This window comes from Malurus melanocephalus, unplaced genomic scaffold (genome assembly GCF_030028575.1).
Source record: "Malurus melanocephalus ecotype Western Australia unplaced genomic scaffold, MMel_1.1 scaffold_9, whole genome shotgun sequence".
Lineage (NCBI taxonomy): Eukaryota > Metazoa > Chordata > Aves > Passeriformes > Maluridae > Malurus > Malurus melanocephalus.
The window spans coordinates 4,252,641-4,265,368 of NW_026623241.1; the positions used below are offsets into that span (position 1 = coordinate 4,252,641).

Below are 12,728 nucleotides of genomic sequence, written 5' to 3' on the forward strand. Positions count from 1 at the left end.
CAACAACAAAACTCACACTACAGCAATGATGGCAGTATTTCTGTCCCGTGTCACCCTGCCTGGATGGAGGCAGCAATTCTTCTTTTTCCCAACCTGAAGCGCCCATGCACTACACAGAACCCCGGCATTTCAGTATAAACACCCCAACTTTTTATATGGCTCACACTGTGGGGCCCCTCTCTCTGCTCAAGGTGCTAGCTACTACAGCAGCTCAGGGGAAAGAAAGGAAAGATTTATTGCATTACAGCTTTTTAAACAAAATACACTAGGAAACCCAGGTACCATGCAATTGTAGTCCTCTAGGGCATGAGTTCTGCTACCTTTGYTATCCAGCACTTAGATTAGATAGACAGTAAAAGGATTGGTAATTACAAACAGAAATTCTGCATGAGCAAAAATGCTCACTGTGATAAAACTGTAGCCAGATACAGATACATGTCTGATAAATTTGAAGGACCATAACTTATTAAAGCACCAGCAAACAAACAAGTCTGGATTTATAGATATGTGTGTGTGTGCATAATACAGTATCTCAGTACCTGTATTTACCAATTCATATAAATGGAGAGCACAAAGCAACATTAAAAAGCAGAGGTTTGGAATAATATTTACTAATGTTCCTATGGAAAACATTACAAACTGAAAAAAGAAACCTGAAAATTTAAAGATACTAAAGGCATGGAAACTATTGAGGCAATATCCACTAAAATTTGATAAAGATTTAAACCTAGAAAACTCGGTGTGATTTGGTTTTGCTTCTATTTGAAAGTAATCAGCCTCAATTTGATCTTTCCCTTTCATGATGKCAAACCCTGACTAAGGATGGCCTGGATTCCAGCCCCCAGACACGGAGTTTGTAGAGAAGAATGGCAGCGAGCAGAAATGCAGAGCATCGGAAGATCGATACCCCTTGTCACCGGGCAAAGGAAAACACGACACGGTGTGCACAAGCGCCACCAAGAGGTTCTTCTGCCATCACCCGGAGATTTTCCCCGTGCAGCTCAGGCACATTCTCGACACCCTTGGAGCAGGAGCCACTCGCTCTCTCTGCTGCATTTTCGGCGAGCATTCCAAATGGAAAGCAAAGAAAAGGTTAGCTTATTTTTTAGCGGTTTCTTCCAGAGAAGGGAGGGGAAGAGGGGAATAGATATCTACAGCACATGCAGTTTTTGACTATGGAACGTTTAAACGTGGCAACAGAAAACAAGATTGCTGCCCAGTCCAGATCTGGAAAATGTTAAATTCCACCTTATCAGCCACTGAAACAGCATCAGGAGGGATCTGTTGCTGAGCTGCCTCACATCAAAATCTATGCAATCCTACTTTTTTCCTGTCAAATTCAATTGTGAGATTCAAACAGYAATAATATTTCTGTAGTGTGGTGTTGGAGATCATTTTAAAGGTAAGCAGAAATTTTGTTCAGGTGTTTTCATCATGGTGAGAAAACCAGTTTTGTCCTCAACACTGCCATTKTATGATCCAAAGAAAATGAGCTAAAAAGCCACAGGATTTTCATTCCTTTATAATGGTAATAAACYAAAGGGCAATTCCTCAAGCTCCAGKTTTTTGCTTAGAGGTGAGTATCCTCCTAATCTGCTTGGCCTTGCTGCTCTCACCAGCAAGCATCAGTGAGGCTGGACTCAATTCAGGGGTGAAAGCATCACCCAGACACTTGGAAAAGTTTGGTGAATGCTGGGTAAGGCTTGGCTGCCCTCCATGGGTCTGTGCCTCCTTTTACAAGTCCCTCTCTCAAAGTGGCAAATCGCCCATCCTAGTCTCATCATCTCCCACGAAGGGAAACCAGTCTGTGGGCTGCCCAGGAGCTGAAAGCTCWACATTTTCTCGAGGAATGGGAGAGAGGTTGAGACAGAGCCATGAATGAAGCCTCCCAGGTGAGAGTGCAGGCATGCCAGGGAGGTCTCAGGAGTGTCAGACTGCAAGCCACCTGCCTAAACCCAGAACTTGGAGCACTGGTTTGGACTAAATGGTCTCTGGGGGTTCCCTCCAGCCTCAGTTATCCCATGATTCTTCAACCCAAAAGGGTGGTGACGCCTTCAGGCTGGTGACAAAAAATACAAGGCTCAGGCTGGAAGAGCCCTCGGTGATGGCAGCTTTTGCCTCCAAGCTCATCACATCACCAAAGCACCTCCCAGGGTTGGGGGAAGGGAGAAGCCAAGRGGCTCCCACATACAGTACACAGCCAGGTAAGGGACTGGATGGTCTCAAGACAGAAAATATGGAAAAAAAAAATGAAACAGCTTAACAAAATTGTACTCTTTATTGCCACCCGTGTTGAAGCAAGTGTCTTGCCTATTCTTTAGTAGACAGGCAATTGTCAATATATTTTCCCTTTTCCACATCTCAGCTTCCAGGAGTGGTCAGAAAAAAGTACACAAGTTCCGAGTTCTCATCAAGGGTTGAGAACAAGGAGAAGCAGCACCATGGTTTTAACTTAGAGGGCACAGAACAGGCACACTTCTCTACACCATGCCTCACTGAATTCCATGCAAGTTCCAAGGAATCCAGTCATTTTCCCCACAGTTCAATTTCACCACCACCCATCAGGTAACATTTGCTGAGGGTTGGGGGAACTGGAGCTGAGGTCTTCATTTCCCGGCAGCTCATTCTCTCACCTAACTCCCAAGATTTAAGGTGATTTAAGCACTTCAGGATTAAAGGCGCTTTAACAGCTTATATAGATTTAAACATCTAAAGTGGCTTAAATACTTATGCTACTTTCAGGGCTTTAAAGTGGCTTAACTATCCATGGCACCTGATCAATWTACAGGCGTTCAAAAGCCTACACTGCCTTTAAAACAATAAAAAACACCTTAATAAATTTTAAAAAGAGATATACCTTAAAACATCATTATGTTTAAGGAGTGCAGTCCTGCTTGGTTCCTGCTAGGTCGGTCCAAGCCTCCAGCCTCCCGCCTTTCCCGGGAGGTGGATCCCAGCCCCTTACCTGTTCGGGGCGGGGCCGAACTCCCCGGGGAGCGGAGGGGCGGCCCCACTCCTTCGTTCCGTTCCCAATTAAGCCTGGGACAGTGGGTGTTTATTGGCCCGAACGCTTGYCGCCCCCCGGGGACGCTCCAGGGCCGCGTTCATTTCAAATCAAAGCTTAATCCAGGAAAACGTGTGGTTTTTCCGTTTATTTCATGTGGGCTGGAAACAAACAAGCGAACAGTTCTGGTCAAAAGAAYGAGCAGGTTTCTGTCGGAAATGTCTCATCCTCCACCACAGAGGATGGTTATTATCTCCCGTCTAAACAGTCTGCTCGGAGTTGGGACTCTGCTTCCACACAGCCCAGCTGGCTGCATCTGTGGAAAGTGGCGTGCGGGGAATTTATGGAGAAGGCAAATTTTCTTCTGATCATTCTGAAATCCACCTGAAGGGGTATCAATGACTAAAAAATGAGAAGCAGTGAAAAAAAAGAGAGAGAAAAACAGACCATGAAGTTGTCCATTTTACAAAGACCTGGTGAATAGCCCGACTATTCAGGGTACGAGCAAACCTGCTGGTAGATTTCCTTCTGCAGGAGAGAAGTTTAGGGACAGAGGCTGGTAGAACCAGCACAAGGAKATGGAAGGGATATTCCTGGCATGTGGCAAAGGCTACAGCCTCTGTCAGTCCTCAGGACCTGGCGAACCAGGCTTAAATGGGCACCATAAGCCATCAGAGGGACTCAGTGCTATGGAAGGCACCTGAGGCCAGGAGCTCACATGTGCTCTGTTTAAAGGTAATTAATGGCGAGAATATGTGGCACTGTTAGAAACAGACTTCTTTTAAGCCTTATCACAAGTGATACTAGACATGTAGGATATTTATTTTCCAGGTATCAAACAACTGTAGGAGAGGCRCTGGTCTACAGGGAGATTACTTTCATGAGCTTGGCCCACTGGAAAGGATCTTGGAATCTCTGAAAGACCTGGCACTGGCTTCACCGTGTGACAGCTGCCTGCCTGGGGCAGCACTGCAGCCATTCCAGCCTGGCAGCCCTGTGCCTTCCTGGTGGGAATGCTGCAGGTCCCCTGTCATTCCTATGCCACAAGCAATGACTCACATCTCTGGGAGCCCAGTCTGGAAATTGGATGTCCARGGATCCTGCAATTACAGAAGTCATCATGGCTAAGGCTATCTGCCCATAAAACATCTCTATAGGGAGAAATATTCAGTAGCTGATTAATGAATGTGGTTTACCACAAAATGATACTACACAGGCCTACTCTTTTCAGTAATAATCTCATAAATAATATTACTTAAAAATCCAAGAATTATCCAAAGCACACTGAAGCTGGGTTGTGATCCCACTGCCTTGTCTGTTGTCTTCCCCTTGGTGGTAAATCAGCACAAACACAATTCTTTATGGGAGTTTCTAGGTGAAGACAGGAGCGAAGGGGAAGGGCTGTGCCTGCGCTGCACAGAGCCAGGCCCGCGCTTTCAGCCTCAGAAAAACGTGCTGGTATTTCGAAAGCACTTGGATGCTTCCACTCGGGGAAAACCCCCACTGGCAGTCGGGAGCCATCCAGGGGCTGGAGGGCCCGGGTCCGCTGCAGGCCCCCGCTGCTGGCAGAGGCAGGAGGCGCCGGGGGAAGGAGGAGGGTCCCGCCCGGCAGCCCCCAGGGCTGGGCAGTGCCGAGCCGGAGCGGGGCCGGGAGTGCCGGCAGCCCCCACTGACCGCCTGCAGCTCCAGCGCCGGGCCGAGCCCTGCCAGCATCGCGGGGAGGGGCCGGAGGTGCCAGACACCCCCCGGGGGCTGAGGGAGCCGCCAGCCTCTCCCCTTGCCCGGGAAACGGCGCGGCCACATCTCCCGTCCGCTGGCAGCGAAAGCTCCGAGCGTGGGCACGGGGTGCCGGGGGGAGCGGGGGTCCCGCCGCTCCGCAGCACCGTGCCGGAGGCAGAGCTCACCTCCAGCTCCCCGCGGCCCCCGCCCAGCACGGGAGCTCCTCGGGGCTCTTTGTTCGCGGGGATCTTTCCCTCCTTCCCCGTGCTCGCACGGTAATGCTGCTCGCAAGGATTTCCTGCCAAAAGACAATCCCCCTGAGCAAAAGCAGACCGAGAAAGTAGTGACCAATCCTTTCTGGATGGCTGTCACCAGGCTCCTCCCAGCCCCCGCTCCCCCTGCTATTTGCATACAAAAAAATCCAGAAAACTCCCGTTTGCCCCAGCATCTCGCTCAGACCCTCCGTCCCCGGCTGGCAGCAGGAGCCCGGGCTGGGGGACGCTGCCTGCGGCTGAGGTAGCGTCGCGCCGCCCGCCCCGTCACCCCGGCCCCCCGAGCCTTTCGCCGGCCCCCCCTCCACCTCCTGCGAGCCCCAAAATGCAGCGCCGCCTCTGCGCCCTTCTCCTGCTGGCGTCCCAGTGCATGGGCTCGGCCGCCGGGCTCTTCCCCTTCGGGGAGCCCGACTTCTCCTACAAGCGCTCCAACTGCAAGCCCATCCCCGCCCCGATGCTGCTGTGCCGGGGCATCGAGTACCAGAGCATGCGGCTGCCCAACCTGCTGGGGCATGAGACGGTGCAGGAGGTGCTGGAGCAGGCGTCCACCTGGATCCCGCTGGTGCAGAAGCAGTGCCACCCCGACACCAGGAAGTTCCTCTGCTCCCTCTTTGCCCCCGTCTGCATCGACGACCTGGACGAGATCATCCAGCCCTGCCACTCGCTCTGCGAGGAGGTGAAGGAGAGCTGCGCCCCGGTGATGTCCGCCTTCGGCTTCCCCTGGCCGGACATGCTGGACTGCAGCCGCTTCCCCAAGGACAACGACCTCTGCATCCCGCTGGCAAGCAGCGACCACATCCTCCCCGTCACCAGGGAAGGTAAGAGGGCGCGGCCGGGTCGCCCCCGGGTGGGCAGCATGTGCCCCCGATGAGCCGCCCCGACAGCGGGGTCCCTCCCCGGCTTTCCGCAGGGAGACGAAGGCGTCTTCCTTAAGTTACAGCCCTCCCTGGTGCTCCGGGACAGGGGGACGGGGAAGTGGCCGCAGACCAGGCTCAGGGAGGCTTTTCCAAGGGGGCCGGGGAAATCGTGGGCACCATCGGGGAACTGTCACCGGCCTGCACCCGTCTCTGTCTTGAAAAAGAAGGTCTGGGATTCGGCACTGGAGCCGCGCGGCATCCAGAGGGTCGMTAGCCTTGTGCGCGGGTCGTCGCTGTAGCGAGGAGCTGGGGTGCTCTGTGTCGGTTCGACCTCCCTCCCTACCACTCTTTTACTTTTTTCCCCGTTAAAACAAAAACTTTKGGTTGAGGCGTGGCCTTAAAAGCCCACCGTGACCCCTGCAGCGGGTCTGCAGCGAGGTAGGGCGCCTCAAAGTGCTCGGGCAGCTCCAGGGCTGGGGGTGTGGGAGCAGGGTCTGGGGTGAAGGGATGGAAAGCTGGCGTTTCCCAAAGGGTTCCCAACGCCACCTGCTGTTCCTTTCTCCTCGGGTCTGACGGGGACTGTTGCTTGCATTTCCAGCGCCCAAGGTCTGTGATGCCTGCAAAAACAAAAATGAAGATGATAACGACATCGTGGAAAACCTCTGCAAAAACGACTTTGGTAAGTGGAAGCAGAACTCCTGTCGCTTGAAACTTGAGAGTCGATGATCAGGTACAGCTCCCAGTGGAGTCAGTAAGAGATGTGCCTGAATAAAGGCAGGGCTTTGACCTTCGGGACATCAAACATAAAATTCCACCTTGGGGTAAAAAGCAGCCCATTTTATCATTCTCTTCTGTTTACTGTTTTGAAGTAGTGCTTTTTTATGTGGATGTTGCTGGCAAGCCCAATAGTAAGTAAAACAAAAATTTAAAAAAAAAAAAAAAAAAAGAAAAAGGATCTTTCATGCAGACTATTGCCTGGGGAGAAGCAGAGCAAAGCTTCATTTAGATGTTTGAGGCAGAGCCGCATGACCAATCTCAGTGTATCGTAAGAAAGACTCTCTCCACAGRTTAAGAATGAAGCTCTATATATCATTTGACAGAGAAGGTAATGCACAGACAATTGGGGATATAAACTTAATGGGAAGATCTGGGGTTAGAAGAGGACAAGAAAGCCCCTTCAACACAGACAACTGAAGGACACATTATCCACACATTAGCATTTCAAGAGCAAAAGGGAATAAGGAGGGGAATCCTTTTACAATAGGTCAGTGTTTAATACCTGGAAACAGATTTGTGGTCTAAGTATCGACAATGATTCAAAAGTCTTTCTTTAAAAGAAAACAAAAACCCACCCAAAATCTGAAACCATGATTGTRGGGCATAATTGCTAAAACAACCAATAGTTTTGGCCAGGCAAATTGCACTCGGATAAATCCTCCTAAAGCTAAACATGCCCCACAGCTTCTTACAGAGTCCTGTATCCCCCTCCTAGTTATTTTACCAAATCGAATGCAGCTGTTGGACCAATTTGYCCTCCATGGGATCCATTCTTTCAAAAAAACAATGCATGTGAAATATCATTTCCTTACAGGTTTGCCTAAAATCCTCTCCAGCCTAATAAATTACGTGTAGAAGTTTTGAGCTGCAGCAGAGATCAGGTTTCAGATTAGGTCTAGGTACTTGCCTCCCCACCTCCCCTTCAAACACTACTTTCAGGAAGGCTGTCCTCTCCCAGCAAAAAAAAAAATGGTGCTCTGCTTAGTGTAGCAAACCTTCCCTCTCTGTTGCAAACAGGAGAAAAGCTGGAAAAAATATTAATTTAAAAGGGAAGGGGAAAGAGGGGGAGGGGAAAGAGGAGAAAAGGAATCCAAAAAACCTCAACCCTAAGGTTGAATCAAACTGAAATGACTTGCATGCCCTTTGTGGCTTTAGAAATGGAGCCACCTGCTGCCTCTTCTGTCAGCCCTGACAGTTTAATTAGCAATAGAGCACCTCCCTCCCCAGGTCCTCTTTATGTGCACTAATGGGAAAAAAACCTCTCAATCTCTCTCCCTCTCCCCACTTCCCCCTCCCCTCGCTCTATTAGCCTTGAAGATAAAAGTGAAGGAGATTGCCTACATCAATGGGGATACCAAGATCACCCCCGAAACAAAGAGCAAAACCATCTACAAGCTGAATGGGCTGACAGAAAGAGATCTGAGGAAGATAGTGCTCTGGCTCAAAGGTGGCCTCCAGTGTACCTGCGACGAGATGAACGACATCAACGTGCCCTACTTGGTGATGGGGCAGAAGCAAGCTGGGGAACTGGTGATCACCTCGCTGAAACGGTGGCAGAAAGGGCAGCGGGCTTTCAAGCGCTTCTCGCGCAGCATCCGCAAGCTGCAGTGTTAGTGGCTTCGTCTCTGGCTGTCCCCTGCAGCYGCCCCTGCCCCAAGCTCCCCGGGCCTCCCACACCTTCCCGCTGTGGCCCCTCTGAGCCTCGAGATGCCGTGGGCACAAGACACGGCRACCGCTCTCCGAGAGGGGGAAGAACCCCTCCATTTTTGTACATAGGTTAAAATGTAATAAAAAAAATAAATAATGACTATTTTTGGGAACTATTAAAATATCTCGCTTAAAGCATGGGGGGTTTTTAACGGTTGCAAACGTGACTTTGGTCTGAGGTGTTTCCCTCTAGGTTTTGGTGATGCTGGTTCATTTATATTGCTGCTTCTCTGTATACGTGCATGTTTGTTGTGCCGCAGTAGGAGATGCAGAGACAGCCACGCGTGCGGCCGGCCTGTCACCGCGGGCGTGAGGTGAAATGGCTCGCCGCCTCTATTAGCGCTATAAAGGTCACGTTACGACTCTTGCATGTGATACATAGGCACCAGTAAGAGTATATTAACCATTCTCACATTTTATTTTCCACGAGTCTGAGCCCTTCTGTCTCATAAAAAGAAAAAAAAAAAAGAACAAGTTTTGGAGCTGGTTGATCTGAATGCAACTTTTTTTTTATTTTAATTTTGCAAATTAAACCGTCTGTAGCCTAACTGTAACATACCTAGTGGTTAACCCAAAAGAGTTGTAAAATATTGCTTTAATTAACCTTGTAAATACTCCAGATAAATGTTATATTCTTGTATATAAACTTTACATCATAGTTTACTCATTGTCTCTGTCTGTATTCACTTCAATCCACTTTGGGAGAACTGGGAGAAAGCTGTCCAACAGGACTTTGTCATGGCTCACCAGAATTTGTCATTCTACCCTAAGTAGCCAGTAGAAAAGCAAAAGGAAGCCTCTAGTGCTGCAACCAGAAAATACATAGTGGACCTCATTTCCCTGAAGAWGAGCCCACGAGACACAGGACTGAGGTTCAGTCAGCTCATTTTAATATGTGTCTGTTGAGCTCTTGGAGTTGAGGCTTCTTTTCTGTGAGGCTCCKTTGTTCGACTGCCTGCATTTTCTCATCATCTCAGAGGACTTCCCTGACATGGAATTGCAATGAGACCACTGTCTTAAAAATTGGATCAATTTTTCCATTTCTTGAAAAGGACATATTAAGGAGAAAAATGTCAKTTGCAACTTGGAATTCAGAACAATGGTAGAGCAAGTCATTTTTTTTGTGTGTATGTACACTCACTATTCTTACTGAGAAAGACAATAAAATCTACCTAAGAGTATAACTAAATGAACGTTTTTCAGCAATTTTCTTACAAATGTTTTCTGATGAAGAGTATTACCTGAATTTTATCATACTTACCYTGAAAAATAATAATGTTTCTCAGTGCTGTCACACGTAGAAAATTCTTCTTAGCTTCACTGACAGGATGAGCAGTCCCATCTCCAAGAACAACATTTTATGTTAACTCTTCACTAAGAGAATACAAATCCAACATTAGATTTTTCTTTCAAGTAAAAAAATATCACATTATTTTCGTAGATTTAGTGTTATTTTTTCACCATTAGGATAAAAAAAAAAGAAATCTAAAGATCTAAACATGGTACATTGTTTTGGAAAAAAAATATTATTTGCCTTCTCTCACAGTCTTAATGCATTCATTACACTTGGTACAAGCAGTAGTAGGATGCTGACCAAGAAAGTAAACAGCAATCCTTCCAAATGTCCTCAAAAAAAAAAAAAAAGGAAAAAAAAAAAAAAAAGAAAAAAAAAAGGAAAAAAGTAGCCAATCACCAAACAAAAAGCCCCATTCAATACCGTCTCTGAATTATTTTGTGGAATGGTATCTGTATTTAAAGGCCAATACCTTGCGGAAATGTCATTAAAACTTTTCTTCTGAATGAACCTGACCTAAGAGAAACCAGATTTGACTCATTCCATGTTCCAGTGTAATTATTTTAACAGCAGCACTATGTCCATCATCTCACAGAGCCATTTGAATTCAGTCTTGCCACTCTGCCCGTTCTCTGAGCACACGCTGCAGTGTCTGTGCCTGAAGAGCCTTGGTTCCAGGGGGAACAAGCTCACAGGCACAGAGGAGCTGTCTGAAGATGAACCTGCAGGGAGCTGCCATGTGTGGAGGAAAGCACTCGTAAAGGAGAGCACTTTGAGGAGGGAGTTGTTCCAAYGCAGTCACTGGGGACTGAAAATGAGCAGCCAGGACTGCTGCACACAGCCTGACTTACAGATACTCAGTTGTCCTACAGCAGCTGTAAAATTATCTTAATTGGGCTGTCCTGGAAGGCAGCAGTGCTGATGCTGATGAGGACAGACAGGTCACAAGTTRCTCGCTCTGGGGTCATGCTAAGGCCAAGACGATGTAAGAGATTTTTGCCAAATTACTTAAATGTATGAAGACATATTACCTAATATCAACAGTGCCCTGTCTTTAAAAAAACTCCATACCACATTCCCCTTCCTCTCTCACAACATAAACACTATTAGACCAGCAAAATCCTGTTTCTGTCAGGACAAATTCAGAAGAGCAAACTAAACTGGCAAACATTCAATTTCAGTGGTACAATCAGCGTCCTGGATTAAGAGCATCCTGCCATACAGATGCCCTACTGATAAAACCTTCTGCATGTGGCCCTTGGCTGAATCACTCGGACTGTCCACCCTCAAGGTGAATTGGCAGGGGTAGGATTACCTTTCAGATAAACAGGATTTAGGCAAATGGGAAGAGTAATGGAATTCACCCTTCCCCACAATTCTATCACCTTGTTCTAACAGTACTGTATTGTAAGATTTTCATGTCCGCCTCTCTAAGAAGAGAAGTATAAACATTTGTTGAACTGTTTGTAGTGGTGCAAAAGCCAGACACTATAACTTATTCAGCTGGAAATTAGGAATTTAAAGTCACAGCCTGAGGAAACTTCATCTCTCAGATACTGGCAAAGAAGTAAACACATACATTTTTATTCTTACTTGCTCGAAAAKAACTGAAAATCTTCAATTGTGCCAGGAAAATACTGAGCCAAACATATAACAAAAATTATCAGAGCCTGTTAATTCTCATCATTGTGTCATATACACTTCAGAGTAACTTTATCACCTGGTATGGTACGGGTTCACTCCTAACAAAATTTTTTACAATTGATGAAAAAAGGCAACCCACTGCTGCATTTTTTCAGACACTTTTTGTCTTTCTCTAAATAAAACAACATTTTTATGCAGCCAATTACATAGCTTCCATTGTATTTGCTTTCATAARAACTATAAAAGCAGCTGACTACAATGGATTAGTTTAAGAACAATAATAATGACACTTGACATTTATGCAGAAGTTTCCATTTAGTTTCTCAGACTGCCTTCACAAAAATAGGCATTGATATCCTTCTTTTGCAGATCAGGAAAATGAGGCASAGTGAAGCGAAATAACTCATTCAAAACCACCCAGCAAGTCTTTTACAGTCAAGRAAAACAGAGTATTTTTTTCTCCAAGTTTTATGCTCTAATCGCTAGCCCACAGCAATCAGAATGATGTATAATCAAGGYAGCACTTAGATTATAATTTGAGAGCACAACAACAACCAAGGTCCCCTCCAACTTCTTCCCCCAAAGTGTGTAAAAAAAATGACTGCCCAAATTCAAATTTAAAACCCATCAACAATATTCCTCAGTCTTTCCCTCTCTTTCTTATTGATCATTCTCTTTATCCCTTAATTATTTCTTAATCCTTTTTTTTTCTCCCTCACTTCTCATTCACTTCAGACACCCACAGAGCCTCTCTCTCACCCCTCTCATACAGACACTTCTGCCTTCAGAATCGTTTAATAAGAACTAAGTTATATGGAGTATAACTACATAAGCCACAAAAATCCTAATGACCAGCTCAAGACTTAAAAAGACCCATGTGGAAAATCCAGCAAGACATGTAAATTTAATTATTGATTTTCTGTGACAACAGGACAAGTTAGATGCCAGAAGGAGAATCACAGACATGTGCTGGTCACTTCAGGCCAATGCACCTATTCTGCAGCAGGAGAACATAAAGATATTTGAGGAATATGTGAGCAAGAATGAAGAACACAGACAAAACACACCTTCCCTTGCTGACCAAGMCTCCTGCATTTCTCTCTGTTGTTATAACCCTTTGCTCTCTAATCTTGGGCCWTGGAGCACCTCTCTCAACCCTCTTCCAGACGTCTCACTACCTCTCTTCAGCCAGCAAGGGTGTCAACCAAGAGCAGAGCCACCAAGACTCAGGGTAAGGGACCACCATGTTGTCCCCTGGGTGCCTGCTGGGACATGAACAACCCCGCTGCAGCTGGCAGGGCTTGACTTTTCTGCTTTGGCAACCCTCTGCCATTCTCACCAAACCTGCCAGCTCTGAGAGCCTTTGTGATGCGGCCACAGCTGGCAATGCCAGAGGAAGGGCGATGGATTGATTGCTACCAGAGCAGTAGGCAGCCTTCCCTAGCTTGGGCAGC

The 12,728-nt window shown here is 47.0% G+C and overlaps 1 protein-coding gene across 1 annotated transcript; it reads left to right on the forward strand.

The window, feature by feature from the left end:
- The first annotated feature begins 5,147 nt into the window (after window positions 1-5,147).
- Window positions 5,148-8,433, forward strand: SFRP2 (secreted frizzled related protein 2). Its single transcript, XM_057376010.1, has 3 exons — window positions 5,148-5,813; window positions 6,451-6,531; window positions 7,939-8,433. Exons 1-3 carry the CDS (start codon window positions 5,321-5,323, stop codon window positions 8,241-8,243), a joined length of 879 nt encoding a protein of 292 aa, XP_057231993.1. The 5' UTR covers window positions 5,148-5,320; the 3' UTR covers window positions 8,244-8,433.
- Window positions 8,434-12,728: the final 4,295 nt, after the last annotated feature.